General features: G+C 40.4%; 1 protein-coding gene across 1 annotated transcript; it reads right to left on the bottom strand.

Moving 5' to 3' along the window:
• Positions 1-442: 442 nt before the first annotated feature.
• LOC137255708 (uncharacterized) lies at positions 443-25049 on the bottom strand. Its single transcript, XM_067793198.1, has 13 exons — positions 24912-25049; positions 20707-20743; positions 19326-19475; positions 18846-18970; positions 18096-18225; positions 16631-16842; positions 15424-15504; positions 14801-14924; positions 8576-8626; positions 5905-5982; positions 4808-4933; positions 3937-4005; positions 443-3000 (listed from the first exon to the last, which is right to left on the bottom strand). The coding sequence occupies exons 1-13, from the start codon at positions 25032-25034 to the stop codon at positions 1970-1972; spliced, it is 2337 nt and encodes a 778-aa protein (XP_067649299.1). The 5' UTR covers positions 25035-25049; the 3' UTR covers positions 443-1969.
• Between the last annotated feature and the right edge of the window lie 407 nt (positions 25050-25456).

The raw sequence follows: 25456 nt of genomic DNA, 5'->3' as shown, positions 1-25456 counted from the left end.
AATGGACGTCACATACTGTGCCCATTTGGGGAATCGAACCTTCGGTGTGACGAGCGAACGCTTTACTCAGTATGTTGCCCTACCGCCCTTTGCTACGTAAGAATAACTGAAAACAAGGATGATCATATGTGATTTGGTCGCTGGAGGTGATAGTTGGTCATGTTATCAATCACTAGTTTGCTTGCCCCAGGTTAGTTAGATGCCGCAGTGATATAATCTGGACCTTGCTGACTGCAGGGTTAAAAAAAACACTCACCCGCTCAAAACTATACCTACGAACAAAATACACACCTGGTTATCCTAAAAATGTAATAAGAATATTGTGAAAGGTTTTTTGATTGTGACTTGAATGTACACAGATATTGTGTACATGGTGTATGCTTTCTTTTGTGCATTATTTTCAATCCCAAGTTTTGGGAGAAACAAGAGGCAGCGTGAAGTGCGAGAGACAATTTATTACATCACGTTATTTCTACACTGAAGGCAAAGTATTAATTGTGCCTGTTGGCAGACTTTGAATTACAAGAACAAGTTTACATAAAACAGAAAAAAATATATGTTTAATACAAAGGTTCACAGGATGTAATGCAGTTCAAACTAACGTCACTTTCACAAAGGAGTGATGTGTTATAAGTGAGTGAGTCAGTAAATAATTGAGTCTGGACCAGTGATCAACAGCATGAGCATCGATCTACGTAAATAGGATACGATGACATGTGTCAACCAAGTCAGCGAACCTTCTCAACCGAACCAGTTAGATGCCTCTTGCGACAAGTATGGGTTGCTGGAGACCAATTCCAACCCGTATCTTTACGGGTTTGTGTGACAAATACAAGACCTTACCGTTTAACAATGTTTTGTTATGGGTATCATGTGACTGCAAAGCAATTGGTCTACACACAAACCACCTCCTCACTAAAATGTATAACCAGTCTCTTATTTGTAGATTTATATGTAATAATGTACACACTTCCTACTCACGGCATACACTTGTATTCGGCTTTGGCAACCCGTTCTCTCGCTGTCATTATTGCACGAGGTTCAATAAATTTTACCACCCCACCCACATCCATCCATCCGTATGGGAAGCCGTTTTCACATAAACTGAAAAATACTGATCTCTTGAATTGTTTTAGCGATGTCTTTGTTGTAAATAGAGGCATATTGAAATGAAGATATCTTGAACGAAATTAAATGTATCTTGACACGAATTAAATATATCTTGACACGAATAAAAAAATATTTCGCATTTAGATAATTATGACATCTGTACTGAAATTCATCTATCTTGAAAAAAGGTACGGATGTAATGAAGCATAATAATGATATCTTGAGAATAATTGCTGATATCGTGAAATATATTGGAGATATCGTGAACTGAACCGAATATGTCTTGAAATGAACTGGAAATATTTTGAACGGAATTGGGGATATCTTGAAACAATTAGAGGTATCTTGAATAGAGATAATTTGGACATTCGTTCATTTCACTTGTATAATTGATAGTAATAGATTAAAAAGGTTTTCAAAGCAACTACTGATATTTTAACTTTGATTTTAGATATCAGTAATGTCCAGAACTGGAGATGCCTCCATTTGAATGGAAGACATCTCTACCTGTTACAAAAAGCTGTAATGAGTTTCTGGCTATGCATAAAACATTCCAGGATAACATAACATGGTATACACAATGTTCATATGTAGATGACTTTGCGAACTGATATTAAAAGACTCAAATGCACACCTGTATATCTAAAACCAGAGTATGTAAACATGGTGCGAACATTATTTACATGTGAATGGCTTAGCGAACTGATAATAAAGGACTCAAATTTACACCTGCATATCCTAAAAACGGTGCAGGTAAACATGGTATGAACAATGTTTATATGTGGAGGACTTTGCCAACTGATGTCAAAAGGCTCCTACACGTGTTTACAAAACAGGTGCACGTGAATAAATAGGACTTTCAAACGTCTCTGCCTGTTATCTCCATGTCCAGTGAAATGTCCAGTGGGAAATACACGTCCACGTCTTCGTTCCCGATGCTGTCCACGTCGACGGTCATATGAGTATGTGTGCTTGACTCACTGGGTGGAGTGAATCCATAGCTCTCGTACTGCAGGCATGGGGGTGTGCTGCTCAGGCCCCCGTTGCCCATGTTGATTCGCTGAAGCTGCATGTTGATGAAGTTTGTCGACGTGTCAGTTAGTACTTCACTGGGAGGAGCCATATCTTCGAGGTGAGCTATGGCATAGGCCGTATTATAGGTTACAGCACTCTTCACTTCATCGTCATATCCTTCGTTGACATAAACAGACCTTTGTTTCCAAGAGACAGAGTCCTCTACTTCATCTTCATGCTGAGAACCGTAGGCTGAATCTTGTCGTTGGAACCTCTTAGAAAACCAGTCGGGATCCGATGTCTGGAAATGTTTGGCTTTGGTTACAGCTTCTAAGACGTTGCGGCCTCCTGTTGTGGCTTGGAGGTTATCCATGCCTTCAACCTTTCTCCTGGTCATCGTGTTGACCTCGTGGATGTGCCACATCAACTCCTTGAAGTGTTTCGGCAACTTGTACTGAACTCCCGGGCTTACCTCCTTCAGGACGAAATCCTCATTCGTGTACTCAAAGTATACCAGAATCGTCTTCTTGAAGAAATCGTGTTCGGCTGATTTAGCCATTACATGGGTCATTGCAGGGGAGAAGGTATCGCCTTCAGGGCCTTCGTCCTCAGCCCTGTATGTGGTGCTGGTGCTCCGGGTGTCGAACAGATTGTACGCCGCCTCCGAGCTGATGATGATCACATAGTCCGACAGGTCGATATGTGTCATGATCCACTGGTAGACGCCCGTTGTCTGGATGGTGCCACGAAACCATGGCAGGAAGAACACCTGGCAGTTGCAGTGGTCTTTCAGGTAGATGGCCAGATTGGTGATCACATTAATGTGATCTTTGTGATCTTCGGCATACAACAAGTACACCTTCTTCACAGGATGAGCTGGAAGACATGGATGTGGATGAGTAAGTGTGTGAGTAGGGGTTTACGCCGCTTTTAGCAACTCAGCAGAGAGACCAGAAATGGGCTTCACACATTGTGCCCATGTCGACCGCATTTACCACAAAACTATTCAGCTGCCCTTGGAGTAGATAGATTTAGAGATAAATAAATAGAGAGTTAGGCTGTCTGTTAATTTAACTGCTCTATAATGAATTACGAACAGACCCTGTCATCTAACCTGCTTATGACTATATGTAGAAGATATATGTTATATGTTCGATATGTTCCAACACGTTTTCCTTAAGTGTTTCACAATAGTGTGATGGAAATCGAAAGAAAATATATTTTGTCGGAATATGGATGCATTGTAATACTTCTATAAATTGCCATCAGACTCGATACGCAAAGGTTAGAATTGGTCTTAAGCACCCCAACGCTCAGGTTGGCACATTCCACCATATCCCATTTGCGTATATCGATGTTCATGTTGTTGATCAGTGGATTGTGTGGTCCCGATAATTTTCAGATCGTGGTCATATAGCTAAGATATTACTGAATGCGAAGTTAACAAACACACAAACATGCCTAACGGGGTTTTGGTTTCTAATATTCTCCACATACAATGTATTTATTAATGGTTCTCGTAACGATATGGCTGCAATATTGCCAATGTAACAACTCACTCACTCACTCACTCACTCACTCACTCACTCACTCACTCACTCACAACCAGGCTATGAAGCGGTATGCAACGTGTTACAACCCAACAGGAAAATACTAAAACATACTAAAACGTACTAAAACATACTAAAACGTACTAAAACATACTAAGACATAGTGATGTCCCCAGACGGATTCCAAACGCTCTCCAAAACAGTCACCTACGATCTGACTTAAATTCACTCAGTGTCTTATTCAGTAATGTTTCAAGCATACCATGAGTGTACTGATCATGGCGGAGATGGTTCTGGCCCGGCTTTGTGTTAACCGTAAAATCGTTTGCAGCTGAAAACAAACACAGGATGTAAATAATAGTCAGGTGGTATTCTACTCGGCTTCTATTCCCTTACTTTGAATAGCGTGTGGTCTGTTAATAAGGCGGCGTTTCTACGACAATGAATTCGGATACAAGAATGTGTGTGAACGAACCTTCGTCTTGGATATGTGCAATAACGAGGTTCCTACCTGTAGCTAAGGGTAGACCCCCACACCCCCCGGCTTTGGGCTTAACCTTGAAGAGTGAGACAGTGAGTTCAGTCTTAAGCCGCTTTTAGCTATATTCCAGCATTATCACGACAGGGAACAACAGAAATGGGCTTTGTACATTGTACTCATGCAGGGAATCGAACCCGGGTTTTCGGAGTGATGAGCGGATGCTTTAAATTCTAGGGCCCCATGTAATTTTGAAGACATAACGTTGAACACACAGTGACATATTTACTGTTAAAAGATGAATAAATTAAGTTATTTAGCTAATAAATCAACGTGTATAATAAATATATAGGTACATGCAATGTCGAAATGGTAATAACTAATCTCTTGTAGAGCCGATTAGAATTGATCTTCAGAAACCCATGTATATCGGAAGAGGCGACAAATGGTATCGGCTCACTGACTTTAAAACATGTCATCGTACTCCAATCACGTATGTCTGTGTTCACGCTATTGATCACTGGTCCATACACGATTAGTTACAGACGGTCGTCGTTTTGCTGGATCACTGCGGTGGGCAAACAAATAAAACCACCGAGTATATTGTTTAGCCGGTCCCTGTCCATAGGACAAATTCTTCTATACATCTGCATACCTGAACGACGTTTCCTCCAGAGCAGAACCACCCCCAAAGACAAGCAGACAATGACGACCAGACCTCCAGCAAGCGCTGTAACAACCGTGATCACATCTTCTGACGTCAAAACATCAGCTGTTGTAGCTGAAACATGTCCGTCGTTTGTGAACAAAGCACGTCCAGGATCATAATACCAGAGGTTTCTGACAAGTCGAAACGATGCAAGTCGGACAGTAAATGGCGATGTCGCAGGCTATCAAGTTATATTACCTTTCCCGCTTCTAAATAATATGATCGACTGATAATTACAAGTTTAAAAGGTGTTCAACCAACTGTGCCCATTTACACCTTGCCCATCACAAAGGTCGCCAAGTCCCAACTTCTATAAAGTAGTAAATCTGCCACACTCTTTAATAAAATCAAGAATGACATTCAGAACATAGTCGGAACATAATATGAGTGATATTCCAACCGTAGAAATCAATCAGATATCAATATTGAGAGTTGTAAGAGATTCCACCAACGCCTTACGTTGATTTACATATTTTTGGCAATGCAGTAAATATTGAAGCACATTATGTAGTTGATTACACAAGTTACAATCTGCAGAAATCTGCTGCAAAGTTCCAATAGAAACATGTGTCAGTGCGCATAGTTCTATCCTTCAAGACATCTACAATCGAGCATCCACAAACTCCAAGTACAAAAAGTTTGTGTGTCAAGGAACAAGGCCAGTAGATACAATTTAAGTAGATGTACTTCCCAATGTCTTTTTCATTTTGACATCAAGTCGTTCTAAATGATCATCCCAAGATCTGGTCGAAAGTCTGACTGAACGTCTTGAAAGAGATTGTTTTGACCTAAACCAGACGGTTATGTACCGTTCTCGCAATTATTTTACTCATGTTGATCACTGGATTGTCTGGTTCAGTGCCGAATTTTTACAAACTGCCGCCATATAGCTGGAACATGGCTGTGGACGGCGTTGACTTACAAATAACAATGAAACTGATCTCAAATTCTTTCAATAAAACATCACAGGTACGTTTGGGTTTTTTTTGTTGTTGTTGATCTTTCATACACAACTCTAATCTCAGATCCAATCACCGCCTTACCTGGAGGAGTCACAGAATGACTGTCTTGGGTGTCTATTGTTGTGTCCTCTCTCCCTGTGTGCGTTGTTGTTGATGTTCCTGGATTGTAAAGATACGGTACTTTAGGAGAGTAAATTAAAATTACATTGTCATTATTATCACGGCCTGCAAATGTTGAATGATCCTGATTAAGTTTGTCTGTTGACAGTTTTGAGGATTCTGATGGTGATCCTACGTCTACAGTATCAGAAAACGAATCAGATTCAGAATCAGACCTGGAACCTGATCATGGTGTATATACACACTCAACAATGGAACAGGTTGAAATCTGCATTATCTGAAAATGAATCAGACTCAGAATCAGACCTGGAACCTGATCATGGTGTATATACACACTCAACAATGGAACAGGTTGAAATCTGCATTATCTGAAAATGAATCAGACTCAGAATCAGACCTGGAACCTGATCATGGTGTATGTTTACAATCAACAATGAAACAGGTTGAAAAGTCTGAAGCTGAACATTCATCTCCTTTGAAACTGTCAGTTGACAGTCTGATCGTTTCCACAAACGAGGACCATGGGGGCTTCTTTGTCACCTTCATTACGGACCCATATTTGACAATAAAACCAGCTCTGTCTAAGTTGTAGGATAAACTGCTGGGCCCAGGAGCATATAAAAACTTGAGATGACCTCCGATACAAACAGACAGACGACAGTATTTATTCAGTAAAGAGGCCCTCGATCATAATACAGTCAGACTGTCATCGTGTTTAGTAGCAGACTGACACTGAGACTCAATGGTGGAGTGCAACGAATAACACTGAGACTAAGTTTACTTAGACTGAATTTAGTAGATGCGCTAAACAACTTCGTAGTTCTATGTCCTGGAGTTTATAAATTTCTGTACATGGTAAAAACACAGGCAAAAACATTGTATATGACAGCATCAGTTTTGCTTTGCAAAAGATTTACATCAGAATGATAAGTAGATGTTTAGTAAACTTTGTTATGTATGTTTGAAGCATTATATATTCATAGGCATTACAAATAAATAATACATGATATTCATTTTCTGTGTATATGCTGGTGTCTGGATTTACAGAAAGGACATAGCCTTTCGTTATATTCAATTCCATTACACCTGCCACATTTGAAAGCCGTGTCAAAATTACTGCATCTAAACCTTGACATAGTAATTCTCACGAGCAAAGGAATATCACAACACAGATATCTTTCAACATTTAAGAAAGTTTTGAAACCCTTGTAAAATATACACTTAGGAGATTCACTAATTGATGAGAACCAAGAATGTTTTAAGTTATATACCTTGTCTTAGATTGAATAATTAAATGCACAAAATATTTAGCCTTTCCAACTTCTTGGCTTAGTCAAGCATACCCGAATCCATATTGAAAGAATATGTGTCTAACGTTTGTTAAGCTATCTAGTGATCTTAACATTAAATAACACTGATGTTGGAGTCTATTGTGTGGCATATGAATACGTCTACACTAGAATTTGATACAAATGCTGAAATGGGAGTTTTTTTAACTGTTACGTAATGTTTGCAAAATTTTATTTGCAAATAAGAAGTAAACATAACATAACAAATGATAGGCACAACCATTGAATCAAAAATGTTACGCAGATCAGTGCAAGGTATGTTGCCAATTTACCTCTGGAAACAGTTAATGACGTGATAGCTTTAGAGACCTGAGATATAAGACATATCTGGGTTTTACTCCTGATAAGCTTGAACACTAGTCTTAAACACCAATAAAAAGATACCCTTTCAACAGGGAACCATTTTAAAAGCACTTCTCACTAGGACGAAGAGGCCCCCGTCTTCTACAGACAATAATCATGGTTTTGTTTGAGTTAACTTTCATCCCTGTATTATTACAAAAGTTATCTAAAAAATACATCATAATGGTTTATACATTTTGAGTCGAGGGTCATCTCAACATTTCATATATAGTTTTTAATCTCTGACTTTGATCAGCGTTGTGAGTTGGCAGTATGCACATGGCAGAAGGCAGTTCCAACATGTGGGGTGCTGTACCAGACAGTCTCGAGTTCTGGTAGATTAATATTTTTAAAATATTGTGTTTAACTTATTTTGAGCAGTGTATATTGATATAGTGGTCGGGCTCCGGATGCTGGCTGATGGTGCTACATCGTATCCGGCTAGCTGGAATATTTGGTCGTGACTAGACCAGTCAAGGTCCGGGTTAGAATTGTTCTTGGGCAACCTATGCGAGTCGTAAAAGGCGACTAAAGGGATCGGGTGGTTAGAATCGCAGACTTGCTCGATGTCCATTCTGTTGATCACTGAACTGTCTGGCCCCGACTCGATTATTTACAGATGGCCGTCATATAGCTGGACTATCGGCGAATGCAGCCTTAACCAACAAACAGACAAAAAATAACATGTCACCATGGTAACCCTGTAATATATCATTCACGTCGCCTTCTCCCAATCAAACGTTCTGGCCTGTTTGGCCTTGGCTTGAATATCCTCAAGCTGCTCTAGCGACCCCGAAAAACTCCATTCAGTCAGTGAAACACGTCTGCAGCCTTCGATAAATCAGACGTGGTTTGTTTGTCTTCTAGCAACGCCCAAATGATGCAGACTGCGACCTAAAATACCATTTACTCACTAAATAAATACCCTTATTCTGTCTTACCTGTCTCAGACGTACCACGTGCCGTTGTTGAGCTGGTGTCTGGTGACCCGACTTAAAATGAAGACAGATTGATCAGTCAACGGCAATTGTACATTGGGAATAGGAAACTCTACTTTAAGTCATATAGTAAAAAGGTACTTAATAACAACAAAGATGGTACTAATGAGTGATTTTTGTTTTACGCCGCGCTGAGCAGTCTTCCAGGTTTATACGGGGGCGGCCTGTAAATAATCGACTCTGGAACAGATAATTCAGTGATCAACAGCATGAGCATCGATCTTCGCAATGCGTAGCAATGACAAGGACGCTTAGAGTGCTACAAAGGCAATGATCATCACAGCGATAAATGCGAACTCACGACCAGCCTGTCGTGGTTCATCCTTAAGCACTGGTTGACATGTATCCTAAGAAAGCATAATTGATTTATGTTCAAAATTTAAATGTTGAGATGTAATAATACCGATAAAAATTAACAGATTGATTTCATAAAGTTCCATAGCTACACACAAAGATAAATTGACATAGTGATGACAAAGAAAAAATAATTAAAGTAAGTAAAAAAATACAGCAAACGAAAACAGGAATGATTGATATGAATATGAATATGAGGAATATGAAAATATGAAAGTGTAATGAAACGAAGAATATGAAACAACATTCCACAGTAATCGTCAGTGATACGAGAATACATGCTCCAAACGGGTCACTACAGAGGGTGCTGAAACGGACAGAGATAAAGCGAGCTATGATATGATAGGATAGTAGTATCAGATACCGTCAAACTTCGAGTGGTCACCACTTAAAACAAATGTCCAAATCGGCGAATGATCATTGGGCTGTCATTGGTGTACAGATATGAAAATATACTGAAGAGCAAAAGAAACGCAATTTTCGAAAAAAAAAGGAATCATATAAAAGTAAGCGTTGATGTTTATGTGTTTACGTCTTATAATAACTTCACGAAACAGACTTGCGTTTCTTTTGCTTTGCAACATAGTTATTGTCCTGGGCAATTTAATGGGATACAAATTACTGGGTTGTGATTGTAAACTGTCTTGCTGTAGTCAGTGTTAGTGCACAGCGAAATCCAAAGACGATGATGACAATGACAATGATGACAATGACGGTGATGACAATGACGATGATGACAATGACGATGGATGAAATGAAAACAAGGAACATAGGAATCGGACAGAAATAAACACTGAAATAAACAACAAAGACACAAAAATGCACAAAAGATATAACGACGTCGCAGAATTAAATAGTCGTATCTGACACTTACGCCCCAAAAAACTTTTTGTTCTCTTTTTACTTGTATTAGTCTTGTGCATTTTCTAAAAAAATCGTGAAATTATCTCGTCATTTTTTTGATACATTGAATTTATCAAAGGTCGTAAATACTCATGCACTGTTGAACGTAGAAATAAAAAGATGTAAGTGACACTCTGACATCAGTTACGACCCTCTGGTGTTAAGTTTAGGATGAGGCGGAAAAACAACGAGTTGTAAGTGGTACTTCCGACTACCTAGATGTATTGCAATTAAACATGTGCAAATTATGTCAATTTTGAAGTTCTATGAAAGAACAGTTTAAATGGTATAGTTAAAATATTACATTTCATGGACCAAAGTATCCAGGTTTTGATTTTGGTGGATTTGCAATAGCACAGCGATGAATCTACAAAATCAGGTGACCATCGAGTCCAGGAAACATGCAAGGTGTGAACAGTGACAGAAATTCGGTAAGTACGGTCTACAAGCAATGCAGAGGCTTAAATAATTGAAATATAATGTTGCGTGTATGTTTGCTATTGCATATTTACAGAAACATGTAGAGTATATGTTTATATCATTGTCAATTTTGTGAGGAAAGTTTGATAGATAAAAAGGTTGTAATTGTAAACATTCTGCTGATTCTGGTATATCACTTCAGGGTCGTAACTGACACTTACGACTTTTTGTCACCTGATTTGGAAGTCATATCACAGTTTTTCAAACAGATACATATACACTAATAATTTCATCTTTTGTTGCAGGTTAGTGCTAATGAAAACTAGGAAATTCTAAAACACTGGTCTTTGGGACGAATTTAACACGTTCCCAAACTGACATTGTAGGAATTGTTAACTGGAAGACTTTAAAGTAGGCATACAAGTTGTTACATTAATGTTTGTGCAGTAAAAAGGTTGTACGTTTGCCATCCTTGTCTTTTTGGACTTATTGTCTGCAAATCCATAATATGTGCTAATTAACAGATCAAACCAGTGGGTCAGCAACAAAGGGGAAAACAGTCACGTGTGAAGAAGGTTGAAACTAGTGACATAGGTGAAAATTATATTTCACTGAATATTACTGAGACCTATATCGGTGCTACTGACATGTCTGATGACAGTTTGGATGAAGCTAGTATCTGCATGAATGAAAATATTTACGTCACCATTAATGAATCTCTATCAACCAATCTTCCACAACAGAATAGCACTGTTGCTGCAAGTCACATCAATGAAGATGAGATGTCAGATGATAGTTTTGTTGAAGCACTTGTCACAAGTTTTGAGGAAATTGAAAACAGTTACTGTATTTCAAAGGCTCTTGCCCCGAAAGTGTATGGCGACAATGGGGCAGAGAAGTTTCTTGCCTTTAATGAGCCGCAGGTGGAGGACAGTGGGGCACGAAAGATTCTTACCCGTAAGGACCATCAGATGGATGAGATTAACGAAGAGAAGATTCTCGCATTTGAGGAGCAGCAGATGGGTGGCAGTAGAGCAGAGAAGATTCTTACTTGTGAGGAGCAGTCGGCGGATGGCAGTAGAGCAGAGATGATACTTACCTGTGAGGAGCAGCAAGTGAATGGTAACAGAGCAGAGACAATGCTTTCCTGCGAGGAGCAGTCGGTGGATGGTAACAGAGCGGAGATGATGCTTACCTGTGAGGAGCAGCAGGTGAATGGTAACAGAGCAGAGATGATGCTTACCTGTGAGGAGCAGTCGGTGGATGGTAACAGAGCGGAGATGATGCTTACCTGTGAGGAGCAGTCGGTGGATGGTAACAGAGCGGAGATGATGCTTACCTGTGAGGAGCAGTCGGTGGATGGTAACAGAGCGGAGATGATGCTTACCTGTGAGGAGCAGCAGGTGGATGGTAACAGAGCGGAGATGATGCTTACCTGTGAGGAGCAGCAGGTGAATGGTAACAGAGCAGAGATGATGCTTACCTGTGAGGAGCAGTCGGTGGATGGTAACAGAGCGGAGATGATGCTTACCTGTGAGGAGCAGTCGGTGGATGGTAACAGAGCGGAGATGATGCTTACCTGTGAGGAGCAGCAGGTGGATGGTAACAGAGCAGAGATGATGCTTACCTGTGAGGAGCAGTCGGTGGATGGTAACAGAGCGGAGATGATGCTTACCTGTGAGGAGCGGCAGATGAATGGTAACAGAGCGGAGATGATACTTACCTGCGAGGAGCAGCAGGTGAATGAGACTGGAGAGGGGAAAATTCCTCTACGTAAGGACCGCCAGATGGAGGGGAGAGGTGAAGAGAAGATTCTTACAAGTGATGGACAGCAAGTGGATGACAGAGCACAGAGGACTCTCACCTGTAAGGACCATCTGATGGATGAGACTGGAGCAGAAAATAATCTTACATGTGAGCAGCAGATGGATGGCAGTAGAGCAGAGAACATTTTTACCTGTGAGGAGCAGCAGAAGGATGGCACTAGAGCAGAGAAGAATCTTACCTCTACGAAGACGACATTCAGTGAATATTGTATCCAAGAGAGTACATGCGAGCATGCAGAGCGTCCCGATCTGAATCAGTTTCCAGTGCTTCAAACCAATGTTGATAACATACCAAGCTTTACTGAGCAGAGCAGAGAAGATCAGCACTCTCTACCATTGGACAATCCTCCAAGTGATAATTGCTGCACTTTTGCAAGCCATAGTCAGACATCTGACTTAATGAAAAACCCGTCGACGAACTTATCTACTACTCAGACAGTTGCACTGGTCAACAAAGAAACATTCAGTTTTCGACAATGTGTTTGCTTTCAGTCACAAATCTTCCCATCAAGATGATAACACACAATTACTTTGAAAGAGGACATTCACAAATGGAAGGGGACTCTGTACATGCAACAATAGAGAGGTACACAAAATATGCAGAACTGTACGCTCCAATGGAGTGGATGGCTGCTGTTCGAAATGCAAAGCAAAAACCTCCTCACTACAAAGTGACTGAGGTTGACCGCAGGAGTGTCTACAACTTCAAATCTATAGTTGATACGCTGGTGACAAACAGAAACAGAGCTACTGATGGGACCAAAGTTGAGTGGACAAAGATTCACTCATTTCAGTACAGAAAGGATGAATCTCAGAATGTGTTCTTCAAATATGATTTTGGAGATGAATACAGCTCATTCTCAATCAACAGGGCAAATATCAGACATGCAGCTGGACAACGTGCTAAATCCCTCAAAGGTGTTGAAGTTAGACCTTTGTATTCTGCAGCCATGCCTATAAGCGATGCCAAATACAGAGATTTGTTAAACTAGTGTTCCAAAGGCCTTATTCCAGAAAACTGCAGGTATTTCTATACATCACTGGCCCATTGTGACCACACCAAAGACAGACTCCCCGAGCCAGACGAAGAGGAGAGCTCTGATTCAGATATTTGAAAAATATTGCTGAAAACTTCCTTTGAAATGGTTTCTCAGAAATAATTATGTTCATGAAAGTGTTGTTCTTTAATCATTCGTTTAACAAATAGGTTTGACAGTTCCTTAATATACTTAATGTTTCAAAAGGGTTACTGTTATTTCAGAGAATCATGTATGGTAACTAAGTTTAATTAGTCTGTGTGAAACCATAGCCGTGTTTAGAATTGTCTAGTTTTGTCAGTTTTGTCAATTGAGTATCAGTTTGCAAATGGCTGGTTATATTCCAGAAGGAAAAACATTTAGGTTATTTGTTGCCTGTGGATAATGTTGCTGAGAAATCTTCTCGTATTCATTCATTTATATCCAGTTGTGACTGCTCTTTTTGAAGTAATGTTACCGATTGATATTGCTCAGTTGAGTACAGATTCATGCAAATGATAACCTTGAATTTGTTTTTCATCCTAGACTTGTAAAATCTCAGCAATCTTTGCCTCCCGTTCATCAGATACGTTTAACAATGTTTAAAACATCACGCAGTACAGATTTATTTGCAATTATATCATAAAATCTCCTGCACAAGCATCCCTCAATATGGTGTACAAACGGGAATACACAGCTGGAAGTATCTCTGCGTATAGGGTAGACTATCATGGTCACCTGAAAGGCCGTAAGTGCCATTTACAGCCTTAGTACAGATTTATACAAAGCCTCAAAAGGAAGTATGTGTCACTTACGACCACTGTTTTGGGGAACTTCGAGACATGTGTCAGAATCAAAACGAAATTAAACTTTAAAAATAAATAATGCCTCTTAAAATGGACTCTGAATAAGGTACATAGCATGAAAATACTCCTTTGTTATGACTTTACTGACATGAAAAGGTTCAAATAAACATTTCAAGAACTATGTGTTTAAAACAGTTTTTCTCGATTATCTCAGAAGTTTAAACATTTGCAAATCTGCAGATACAACCTTCTAATTCTGCGACGTCGATAAGTAGGAGTGAGTGAGTTTAGCTTTACGCCGCACTGTGCAATATTCCAGCTATATGGCAGCGGTATGTAAATGTTCGAGTCTGGACCAGACAATCCAGTGATCATGAGCATCGATCTATGCAGCTGGTGTACAAATGTACTCTGACTAAGTCAGCGCTAACTAAACTCACTCACGCACTCTTCGTGCTTCGAGATTCAGCACAATGTCACACAATTTCGACACCGTTTTGCGCCAGTTTTATATATTGGCTGCATGTGCACTCATTTAGCTTCATTTTGATGCAATAAAAGACTTCTAACTTATGACTTGTCTGAACTTGATAACTGAAATTCGAGACCCACAGCTTCCGAACAGACAACGCTTGCCACATATGCTCATAGAAAACTGTCGCACGCGAGGAACATAACTCTATGGGGGGTCGAGTGAAATAATGTTCGGCTGATAGAAGGCGCGAGAGGCAGCTTCCCAGGGGTATTATTGAGAGAAATGCATTACGTATTTTTCAGAGAAATGTGGTGTGACAAAGTGCCTTTAAACAGCAGATGTAACTAACATAATATGTCCTCCCCTACCTCCCACGGAAATGTCCCCTGTCACGGTAAGGATGCACCTTCCACACGTGCGCATAACGCTGGATGTCTTCTCGTAACACAAACAACGAAAGGGATCGTTCCAGTAGGGATCATCAGGCTCCATCTGGAAGGGAGGGTGAGTGAGTAAGTTTAGTTTTATGCCTCTGTTAGCAATATTCCAGCAATATGACACCAGATATAGGCTTCACACATTGCATTCAATGCCACTATGCTAGGCTTCCCCCACCGTTTATTTGTGGTGAGATTCAATTTACATTGTAGCATTATGTAAAGAGCATTATGTGAACGCTGCTTGAATTATGTCAGACAATTGTCGGTTTTATTGTGCCAACTGAGATAGTATTCCTCCTTAGAATTAAATATATAACAAAGTGCATTAAAGAACCGTGTTCTTATTAATTAATTGTATATCTATAGCATAAGAAAAACTGATGATGTTATATTCAATGTTGGTTTATACTTATGTCATGTGCCGAAAGTGAATAATTCGGTGGTGTTGAGCAACACTAGTGTTACAAAATCAGCGGTGCCACTGAATACAGAGTCATTTTCCTGTAATATGGGTCTAAGACATCTTTGATGTAATGTAAACATGTACGTACCCTAATCTGGTATACGTCGACCACGGTTACGGTAAACATAATTGTGATAGAGGTAGCATTAGCCGCAGGTTTATCGTAGGTCTGAAAAAAGAAAAAAATAAGGAAGTTCTCGTATATACTAATGAGCTACGACAGGCCGTGTATCATCGAGTATTCCAGCGGACATGACGCAAGGAAGGAGAGGGTGGGTGTCCTGGCGATTAGCTGCCATACCCTGAGAGTGGGGGTTCGAATCCTGGATGGGACGCGCCTCAATAAAAAGTGCTGGAATTTGTACTTCACTAAGGAAGTGTAATCCCAAAAATAACATATGTTAGAGAGTGAATGAGTTTGGTTTTACGCCGCTTTCAGCAATACTCCCGCAACATAAAGGTGTCGGAACCATAAATTGGCTCCACACCCATGTACACCCGTACTTTACGTTGACGTGATTACTAAATAGGAAGAAGATTGGATGGAGCGGAAAATGGCGAATGGGGATGGGACTGAATGGAAAGGGATAAGGAGATGAGAATTGGATTGCTTTGAATGGACTGTGAAGGTTGCACAGTCTCTCGGCGAGGATCGTAAAAAGTACACGTCCCTGGAGAGGCATGTGTGAAAATGGACATTTCGCGATGAAATATGAATTGATTGTCATTCAATCTCTGGGCAATGGTCGGTGTTTTCGACACTTCAGTAGTTGTGGTGTTTTTGTCATGCAACCAAATTTTATAATTCATAATTCACAATTCCAATAATTCCAATAAAACCATTTTCTAAAATTATTGCGTTGTGGTTTGGAAACTAACCCCAAAGAGCACCTGGTGTGTACTTTCATTTGAATGTCACTACATACAATTGATTGGATTTTTTATGTTTGTTTTTATTTTTTGTTTTTTGTTGTAGTTGTTTTTGTTGTTGTTGTTTTTAATTTATTTTTTTTAAAACAAAACAAAAAAACAAAAAAACTTTGACACGCTTTCCTTTCTTCATATGCTCGCTAGAAATGACAAAATGATAGGCTTTATTAACACCTTCCTTTTGTTGTCATCGACCCTTCCACATATATAACAAACTACACATGTCCAAACTTATAATAATGTAGTAATATTATAATAGGTCTGTCTGTAAGTCTGTCATTCAACACGTCTGCTCTAAAGGAAACTAAAAGCCAATAAATAATTTACTGAATTAACGCGAAAGAAGCACATGGTCATTGACTTACCTTGCCCTGACAAATGGACGCTCGGAGAGTGGAAATGTCGCATCTTTCGATTACATTAACGGTATCTCTTTCTCCCACTAGGGTAAAGATGTAATTTGTGAAATTGAAATCTTTGGGGGCAAAGCTGAAACGTGCTGTAATTTCTGCTGGGGCTGATGGATACACATCTGTGTACGACACAGCGGCTGACCACGACAGCGGTGAATTGCCATCTGCAACAAACAAACAACCATGACCAAGAGACTAATGATTATAGTCATAATAATTTCATTTAAACTGAAAAGGGGATGGTGTGGTAGTGGTTAAGGTGTTCGCATGTCACGGGTTCGATTCCCGTCATGGGTACAATGTGTGAAGCCCATTTCTGGTGTTCCCAGCCTTGATAATCCTGGAATATTGGTAAAGACAGCGTAAAACTAAATGATACTCACTTGAAGCTGAAAAAGAGCCCCGGTGAGATGGAACCCTAGGAAATCTTTAAAAGTTTGTTTCTTTTTCGGTTTTCGTATTGTTGGATAGAGAATATAGACGCTGAGGGTCAACATACACGTACGTACGCCGACGATCGAATTGTTACGACGAGGACCAGCGTCCCTATCTACGAAGCCTTCGTAGCGCTACGACATTCGTAAGCCTCTGATAAACTAATAAGTTACGACAGCGTTACGAATATTTTGTGAGTAGCTGAATTGATTCAGGTGTTATGACATATAATACTGACTAACGATGGCATTAGATCGGATAAGACTTTATGAAACTGTCTTTATGAAACAGCTGCTCCTTTCACAGAGCACAAAGGTGATCGTCAGTCACTAAGGTAACCTTAGTGCAATGTTAAAGAATGAGAGTTGAAGTTAAACTTAGTAAAGATTGCTTCGTGAAAGGAGCCCCTCGGCCGTTTTAGTTAATATTCAGTTCTTTAACACGTGATGCCAAGGGTACTCCAGTCAGGCGCTTAACAAGTTATTCTTTTCGTGTAAGCCCGATAGGTTACACAGCTTTATATTTAGATAGTATTCAGAGCTTGCCCAGTCTTTGTAGCAACAATCCCATGCAAGTCCGTGCTTACTTTTATCATGGTAGCTACGTCCCTGCCAGTTCAGTCCGTGTTACTAAACGGTCATGGCGCAACGACGAACGTAATCTCATCATTCAACACAGACATACAACAGGTTCCATCGCTTTGTAGAAGGTTGCGTAACCTGGGAACAATTCAGCTTCGTAACAAAAGGTTCCATCGCTTTGTTGAAGGTCACGTAACCTGCCGAGAATTCAGCTTCCTTTCCTTAGCGTCCTGTGCTCTTTCATGTCATCGTCACCCGATTCCGTAGATCAGTGTTCATGATCACGGGATTGTCTGGTCCAGATTAGAATAATTATAAACAGCCACCATATAGCTGATATATTGTAGTGTGGATCGATAAACACACAAACACACAAACACACAAACAAAAGGTCTGATTACCTGGAGACTGGAGCTTGAAGAACTGACTTTGCCACTTTGATGCAGATGACATGGGCAGGGTGTAAAGCTGCAGATGGTACAGATGGTTGATACCACCTTCAAAACCTAACATTTTCTTCCTGAACGTCAGCTGAAATTGAAATTTCCTATCAGTTATTTCAGTGTTGTAGTCCGAAAAATCATTGGTTGGTGTAGTTTCCATGGTTACATCCTCTCACTTTTCCATATTAATTTTAGCTTTTTACCAACAGTGGAGATGAGCCCTACCGTACAAACGATGAACTCATCATCAAAAGTGAACTCGTATTCGCCACAACAGAACACAAATCATCAAAATAGGAAAAGAAACTTTCAAACCTTCAACAATATCCTGTAAAACCGAAGCAAAAGCTCTGTAACGAAAAACTAATCGTTTGAAATAGAAACAAAACTCGAGTATCAGCTACAAGATCGCCCGAGAATGGTCGCCGAGCGTACGAAACGGCAGTCATAGAATCCAAATACAGCAACCATAGCATCCCCAAACGGCATAAATATCGTCAAATATGGCGGCGAGGGGAGACGAACAGGCTTTGGTCAATAATGTTTTCCGCCACCATGAGTCTAATCTTGAAAGTTTGCTATTGGGATGTAGCGCATCAACCCCCTATTGTATTTAGCTTCATACTTTTAAGGGTCAGACTTGCGATTCTGCACAGTTTGGTATGGACATCAAGACGTCCTTATAGTATTCCATATGATCGTGATTACCTTATAGTCCTCGGAAGAAAAATTGTTTTTGGAGAAATCAAACACCCAACATACGGGCATCGGATAGCCTGCAATGACCCTCCGAATCTTCACATAGAACCCTTTCAGATTCTGGAATCCGGAAGCTACAAAAAATGAATAAAACGTAATGGGTCTTCATTTATTTAGATTCAAATGAAACCGTTATAAGTAAAACAGGGTGTAATTGACACCAAATGTTAATACCAAACTGATTTAACAGTAATCGTTAACAAATGTAGCCATTACAGGTTTGAGTTTCACCCTGGTTTAACTTCAAAGGTGTATGTTTAATGAAACACAGTACGTACCCACTGGGGAATAATAGTTCTCGAACTGGGTGTATTGTGTGTGGTTCTGTGTATGTATGGGGAAGTGAGTTAGTGTGTGATTGCAAGGTTAGATTTTATTGACCATAATGAAATATAATTGAGGATGCTCACACACTATTTAAAGATATACCTGTTGCCGGCGGTGTCCAAGTGATCACTACCTGTGGGTAGCCCACTCCAAATGTTTCATTTCTGTAAAGGGCCCCATCAACTTCTAGAGTCTGCGGTGGTCCCATGAAGTCTCCTCCGACGTTAGGGGGCAGAAATCTGTCGTTACAGCCTCCAAACATAAATAAATAGATATCATCAATTTTGGATATATCGATGTCTTTATAACGAATAAACGAATCTCGAACCGACCCTACATCCTCCATGACAGTAGAACAGCACTACATATTTACTTTTAATCAATCACAACATCCATACCACCGAAAAATGACACTACTCTAAAAGAGGCTTACATATGAAATGTGACAACCCTCTACAGCCGCTGTGATTAGTCATCAGAATGCGTGACGTTACACAAATATAAATAACTATATATGTTTCTGTGAACATCCAATAGGCGCATAACGTTAATATGGTCACTCAGTATCCAACAGATGCATGACGTTTACATGCCATATGAGTGAATAGTCACTGTCAATATCCAACAGATGCATGACGTTTATATGTCATATGACTGTATAGTCACTGTCAGTGTCCAACAGATGCATGACGTTTACATGTCATGTGAGTGTAAAGTCTCTGTCAATATAATACAGATGCTTGACGTTTATATGTGACATCACTGAATGGTTGTAGGTTATTCTGTAAATGGTCACTGTCAACAGATGTATGACGTTTATATGTCATATGAGTGTATAGTCACTGTCAATATCCAACAGGTGCCTGACGTTAATATGTGAGATCACTGAATGGTCGTTGGGTATTCTGTAAACGGTCACTGTCAAGAGATGCTTGATGTTTATATGTGACATCACTGAATGGTTGTAGGTTATTCTGTAAATGGTCACTGTCAACAGATGTATTACGTTTATATGTCATATGAGTATATAGTCACTGTCAATATCCAACAGGTGCCTGACGTTAATATGTGAGATCACTGAATGGTCGTTGGGTATTCTGTAAACAGTCACTGTCAACAGATGTATTAAGTTTATATGTCATATGAGTGTATAGTCACTGTCAATATCCAACAGGTGCCTGACGTTAATATGTGAGATCACTGAATGGTTGTTGGTTATTCTGTAAATATGTTATTCGAGTGTATGGTCACTGTCAATATCCAAAAGATGGATGATGTTTATATGTCATATGAGTGTATAGTCACTGTCAGTGTCCACCAGCGTGCATGACATTCGCACATCTAACTGCGTGTTCGTTTAAAGTATCCAACAAATGTATGATATGTGACATTAACCAGCAGCATGGGTCACGCGGACATGGGTGTAACTATATGCTTATAGTCGATAACTGTATACATCATGCTGACATCCTGCGATACTCACTGTCGATCTCCAACAGCTGGCATGACAAATCGTCTCTCTGCAATGTAGTAACACAATTGAGTTTCAAGCCCAGGCCAGTTCAAGTTTTTCTCTCCCCTAAACCCTTATAATTATTCACATTTCTATGGAGTGAGTGAGTGGGTGAGTTTAGTTTTACGCCGCACTCAGCAATATTCCAGCTATATGGCGGCGGTCTGTAATTAATGGAGTCTGGACCAGACAATCCAGTGACCAACAAAATAAGCATCGATCTGCGCAATTGGGAACCGATGACATGCGTCAACCAAGTCAGTGAGCCTGACCACCCGATCCAGTTAGTCGCCTCCTGCGACAAGCATAGTCGCCTTTTATGGCAAGCATGGGTTGCTGAAGGCCTATTCTACGATTCTACCCCGGGACCTTCACGGGTCAATACACACACACAAGTGATTTATGCAGGCATATCAGGACTAGATGTATACTCTTCAAAAGCAGAACAATTCATGCAGAATCCCTATGTAGGGGAATGGTTGCCGTCGATAAAACAATTGGTAAAAGAAACGTTGAACAAAAATGTAACGTTACACTCATGTCGGTTGTCAATCACTAAAATGCACCATACATGAAATGCACAAGCTTCATGAATTTTTTTATTACCTTGAGCTGAAGTCTATGACTGAAAACTTTAAAAATCCATACCAATGGTACTCCACGTGCATTGCTTTAGGCCACTGTAGACGATAAGAGAATAAACAGACTGACAGAAGCTCAGCGGCACAAGGCGATCGGCCGTTAACAAGGACGGGCATTGAGGCATGGGGCGGCAAGGCACTTCAGGTTGTCCATACAGACCATCCCAAAACTATGGACCCGGTGCAACAATACACATGTACTGGCAGTGTTGATGACAGAACTCGGGTCAGGTCGACCAAGATTTACCACCGCCACCCAGGATCACTACATCCGAGTGAGACATCTTTGTTCAAACACCTAGGCTGTGTCATCCACAGCAATCCGGCCAGACAGTTCGTAGCTGGCTATGGGAAGTCAGACTTTTAGCCAGAAAACGTTCTTTGGAGCATAACAATGTTCGAGCACACGTTGCAGGTTTTTGACAGGATTTCCTCAATCAAAGCAATGCCCAGGTGTTACCTTGGCCGCACGATTGATTCCCCCATTACATATGTATGGAATATTCTTGATCGACGATTGCTGATCAGACACTACAAGAAGTTGACGTAGCACTTCGAAAAAGGTATGAAAGCATTCTTCAAGGCAGCAACATCTCCTTTCTTCTGTGGGTCACCGCTGCCAAGCTGTTATCAATGCTCATTGTGATCACACCAGATACAGACATTTTACTTTGACCAAGTGGCTTCAACTACCCCTGTGTGGTATTTAACACTTACCTCAAACACGTACTAGATTATCGTGGTATGGAAATTTGTAAAGCGATGGTTTTACTGTAACTGATCAGTGATGTCATGTTTGAATCATTTATACGCAATAAGTAAGTAAACCACAAAACAACATGTAAAGTTTCATTTTAGAAGAGTATATAAAAGACGAGTCTAGAGATTTTGAAAGCACTTAGTTTTCACTGCACATCTGAAGAGTCCTTGAACAGCGAAAAATCTTTTGCAGTTACAAGCGTTTGGGCAAGACTCATCTGAATTCAGAGTATTATATTCTTTAAGTTAGAGACATCAGTCTTGTTCTTGATGAATGGTGTGTAAGAATGACCATCCCTAAGATAATGATCTAACTGAGTGAGGAGGATAATGGAAGCATGGAAGCATAATGGTACGAAGGCACTAAAAGACTTCATGGGCAGAGTAAGGAAGTAAGTAAGGAGTAAGGAACAGATCCACTTCGTTTCCCCATCCTCCACCGGCCAAGTCTATCTAAACTTAAATCTGTAATTCAGATCCAAAAGCTTCACGAGCTTTTCCTTTGCATATCATACAATGTTACATATCAAATTTAGGATCATAATGTAAGTACACAGAGATACGTTCCGTTCTATTGTTCACTGAGTCCAATCGAAAGAGCTTTTGTCATTTGCACATCACTTAACACCTTAAGTCTGTGACACCAACAACACCTCGCTCCAAACATAATTGATACCTTCCATGGCATAGATGTCAGTGTCAATGAACATGCTTCCAACAAGTCCCCAACAAGGCCACAAGGCCACAAGACCATAGACAAGCTCAATTCCATTCCCCTAAATATTTCGGACTTTGAGGATGGTGTTCTATGCTACTTCAAGGGATTCCGCAAAACAAATCAAACCTGCCATTGACAATGTTGAGGTGTGAGTGAGTGAGTGAGTGACTGGGTTTAGCTTTACGCCGCACGCAGCATTGTTCCAGCTATATCGCGGCGGTCTGTAAATACTCGGGTCAGTAAATTAAGTGATCAACATCATGAGAATAGAGCATTCAAATGGAATAGGATATAACTTCAGTTAAGCTAAACAAAAATAGTGTAGTGTTTCTCGGATCATCGGTGCATCACTTTTTCTTGCACGCGTAACAATTGTTTATGTCATTTAAATAAAGAAATGACTTTACCACGTCCCAATCATCCATTTGTCTACTATAGGACTGTGTGTCTTTAAGAACGAGTGTGACTGAATCTACAACTCATTGATATTTACTAAACTTCCCACGCTGTGAGAAAAAAAATAAAAATTTGTTCCTCCCCCGTCACTTTTTAAAAAGATTTTTTACAAGGTCCTCCCGCTCTCGTCACTTCTATACAAATATGTGCCCGGGAAACATTTAATCGTTTTTTATGCAGCCTTAGTGAACCTGACATCCTTTTGGTCGCCTCCTACGACAAGCATGAATTACTGAAGACCGGTTCTAACCTGGATCTTCACGGGTGGACACAGTTGAGGAAATACCTTCCACTGAACAAATGCTGTACACATCGTCAAACCCATTTGTGGCATTCAATACAACGTGAAATATGTGGGTTAGACCGGAGTGGACCTCCCAGTCACACAGACAGCAGGAGAATATTACTCAAGATGCACTGTGAAGAGTACAAAACAGCAAGAGCATCTGCAAGAACCTGACAGAAATTCTTAGTTGTTAACATATTGTCAACATCAATAGACAGTTCTATATTTCACATCCCAGAGTAACCACCATCCATAATCCATCACATAATACCACTTGTACCCGCGTAACTAATACAACGAGTACTCATGTACCTAATACACCTTGCACCCAAGTAGCTAATACAACATGTACTCCAGTACCCAATACAACTTTTATCCACGTGGCTAATACAACGTGTAATCATGTACAAAATGCACCTTGTACCCATGTACCCTTGTACCCATGTACCCATACTTAATACAACTTGTACACATGTACCTAATACTACTTCCACACACGTATCTAATACAACGTGTACTCACGTACCTAATATAACGTGTACTCACGTACTTAATACAACGTGTACCCACGTACCTAAAACAACTTGTACTCACGTACCAAATGAAACGTACACACACGTATCTTATACAACTTGTACTCCAGTACCCAATACAATGTGTACCCGCATACTTAGTATAACGTGTACCTACGTACCTAATACAATGTGTACACACGTTCTCAATACAACTTGTACACACGGAACTAATGCAATGTGTCTTCACGTACCTAATACAACATATACTCCAGTACCGAATACAATTTACACACACGTACCTACAACAACGTGTACTCACGTACCTACTACAACTTGTACACACGTACCCAATACAACTTGTACACACGTACCCAATACAGTTTGTACACACGTACATAATACAACGTGTTCTCACACATCTAAACACGTGAACCCACGTATCTACTACAGCTTGAACTCATGTACCAGAAACACATGGGTAATCACAGTGCACAGGAGCTTGTGTGTTAGACAATATTCAATACTGAGTCCGTCAGAATGGTTTTACATATGGCATTGTGCCAGTAATATCATGGAACATCGGAAATGGGCTTCACATTCCACCCATGTGGATAATCGAACCCGGGTCATCGGCGTAAAGAGTCAACGCTTTAACCACTAATCTATCCCGACGTGTGTCGGCTACGCGCACCGCCTTAATATATTACGCTTAGCATAATTCAAACACGCTATCACTGATGATAACCTTATACGTTCCACGTTATGACCCCAATATAGCCCAAACAAGGCCTTTGACTTACCTCAGTTCCCCATATTTCCAAAGAATCTGTGACATCGTTTGAACAGTTCCCAGTGATGCCAATATACTGAGAGAGCGCCACAGGCAAAAGTGCTACACACAACGTCCACTGAATGGTCGCCATCGGAGAATGAGTTGATCGGTGTAACATTATTGCCTCTGATCACCGTGTACACGTTCTACCAAATACTGACTCCAGCTGACAAGCGTCGAATACTATTGGGGTCGGAAGTTACATCTGCCTCGCGCGATTAGAGCAGCGGCATGCATCCTGTTCATAGTCATTGGGATAAACAGGCAACAATACCTTATCTGTTTAAAGAAAATACTGAAAATGCTGATGATATGATCCCCAGCAACTAATTGCTAACTTGGTTGATTGGTGGGTTGGTTGGTTGGTTGTTTGGCTGGTTGGTTGTCTGGTTGGCTGGCTGGTTGGATGGATGGTTGGATGGTTGGCTGGTTGGTTCAGTGTTCACTCAGCAAAATTCTAGGTATATGGCAGCAGTCTGTAAATGATCGAATCTGGACCAGACAATCCAGTGA

The sequence above is a fragment of the Haliotis asinina genome, chromosome 11 (genome assembly GCF_037392515.1).
Source record: "Haliotis asinina isolate JCU_RB_2024 chromosome 11, JCU_Hal_asi_v2, whole genome shotgun sequence".
In the NCBI taxonomy this organism is placed as follows: domain Eukaryota; kingdom Metazoa; phylum Mollusca; class Gastropoda; order Lepetellida; family Haliotidae; genus Haliotis; species Haliotis asinina.
This window is presented reverse-complemented; position numbering and strand designations above follow the sequence as displayed.

Bases quoted from the DNA above. Each gene is read 5' to 3' on its own strand.
- LOC137255708 (XM_067793198.1), bottom strand. From the start codon at position 25,034: ATGGCGACCATTCAGTGGACGTTGTGTGTAGCACTTTTGCCTGTGGCG. The intron at 20,744-24,911 runs GTAAGTCAAAGG...ACTACATTGCAG, and splicing joins TGGAAATATGGGGAACTGAG to AGAGACGATTTGTCATGCCA. The intron at 5,983-8,575 runs GTAAGACAGAAT...TTTACAATCCAG, and splicing joins ACGTGGTACGTCTGAGACAG to GAACATCAACAACAACGCAC.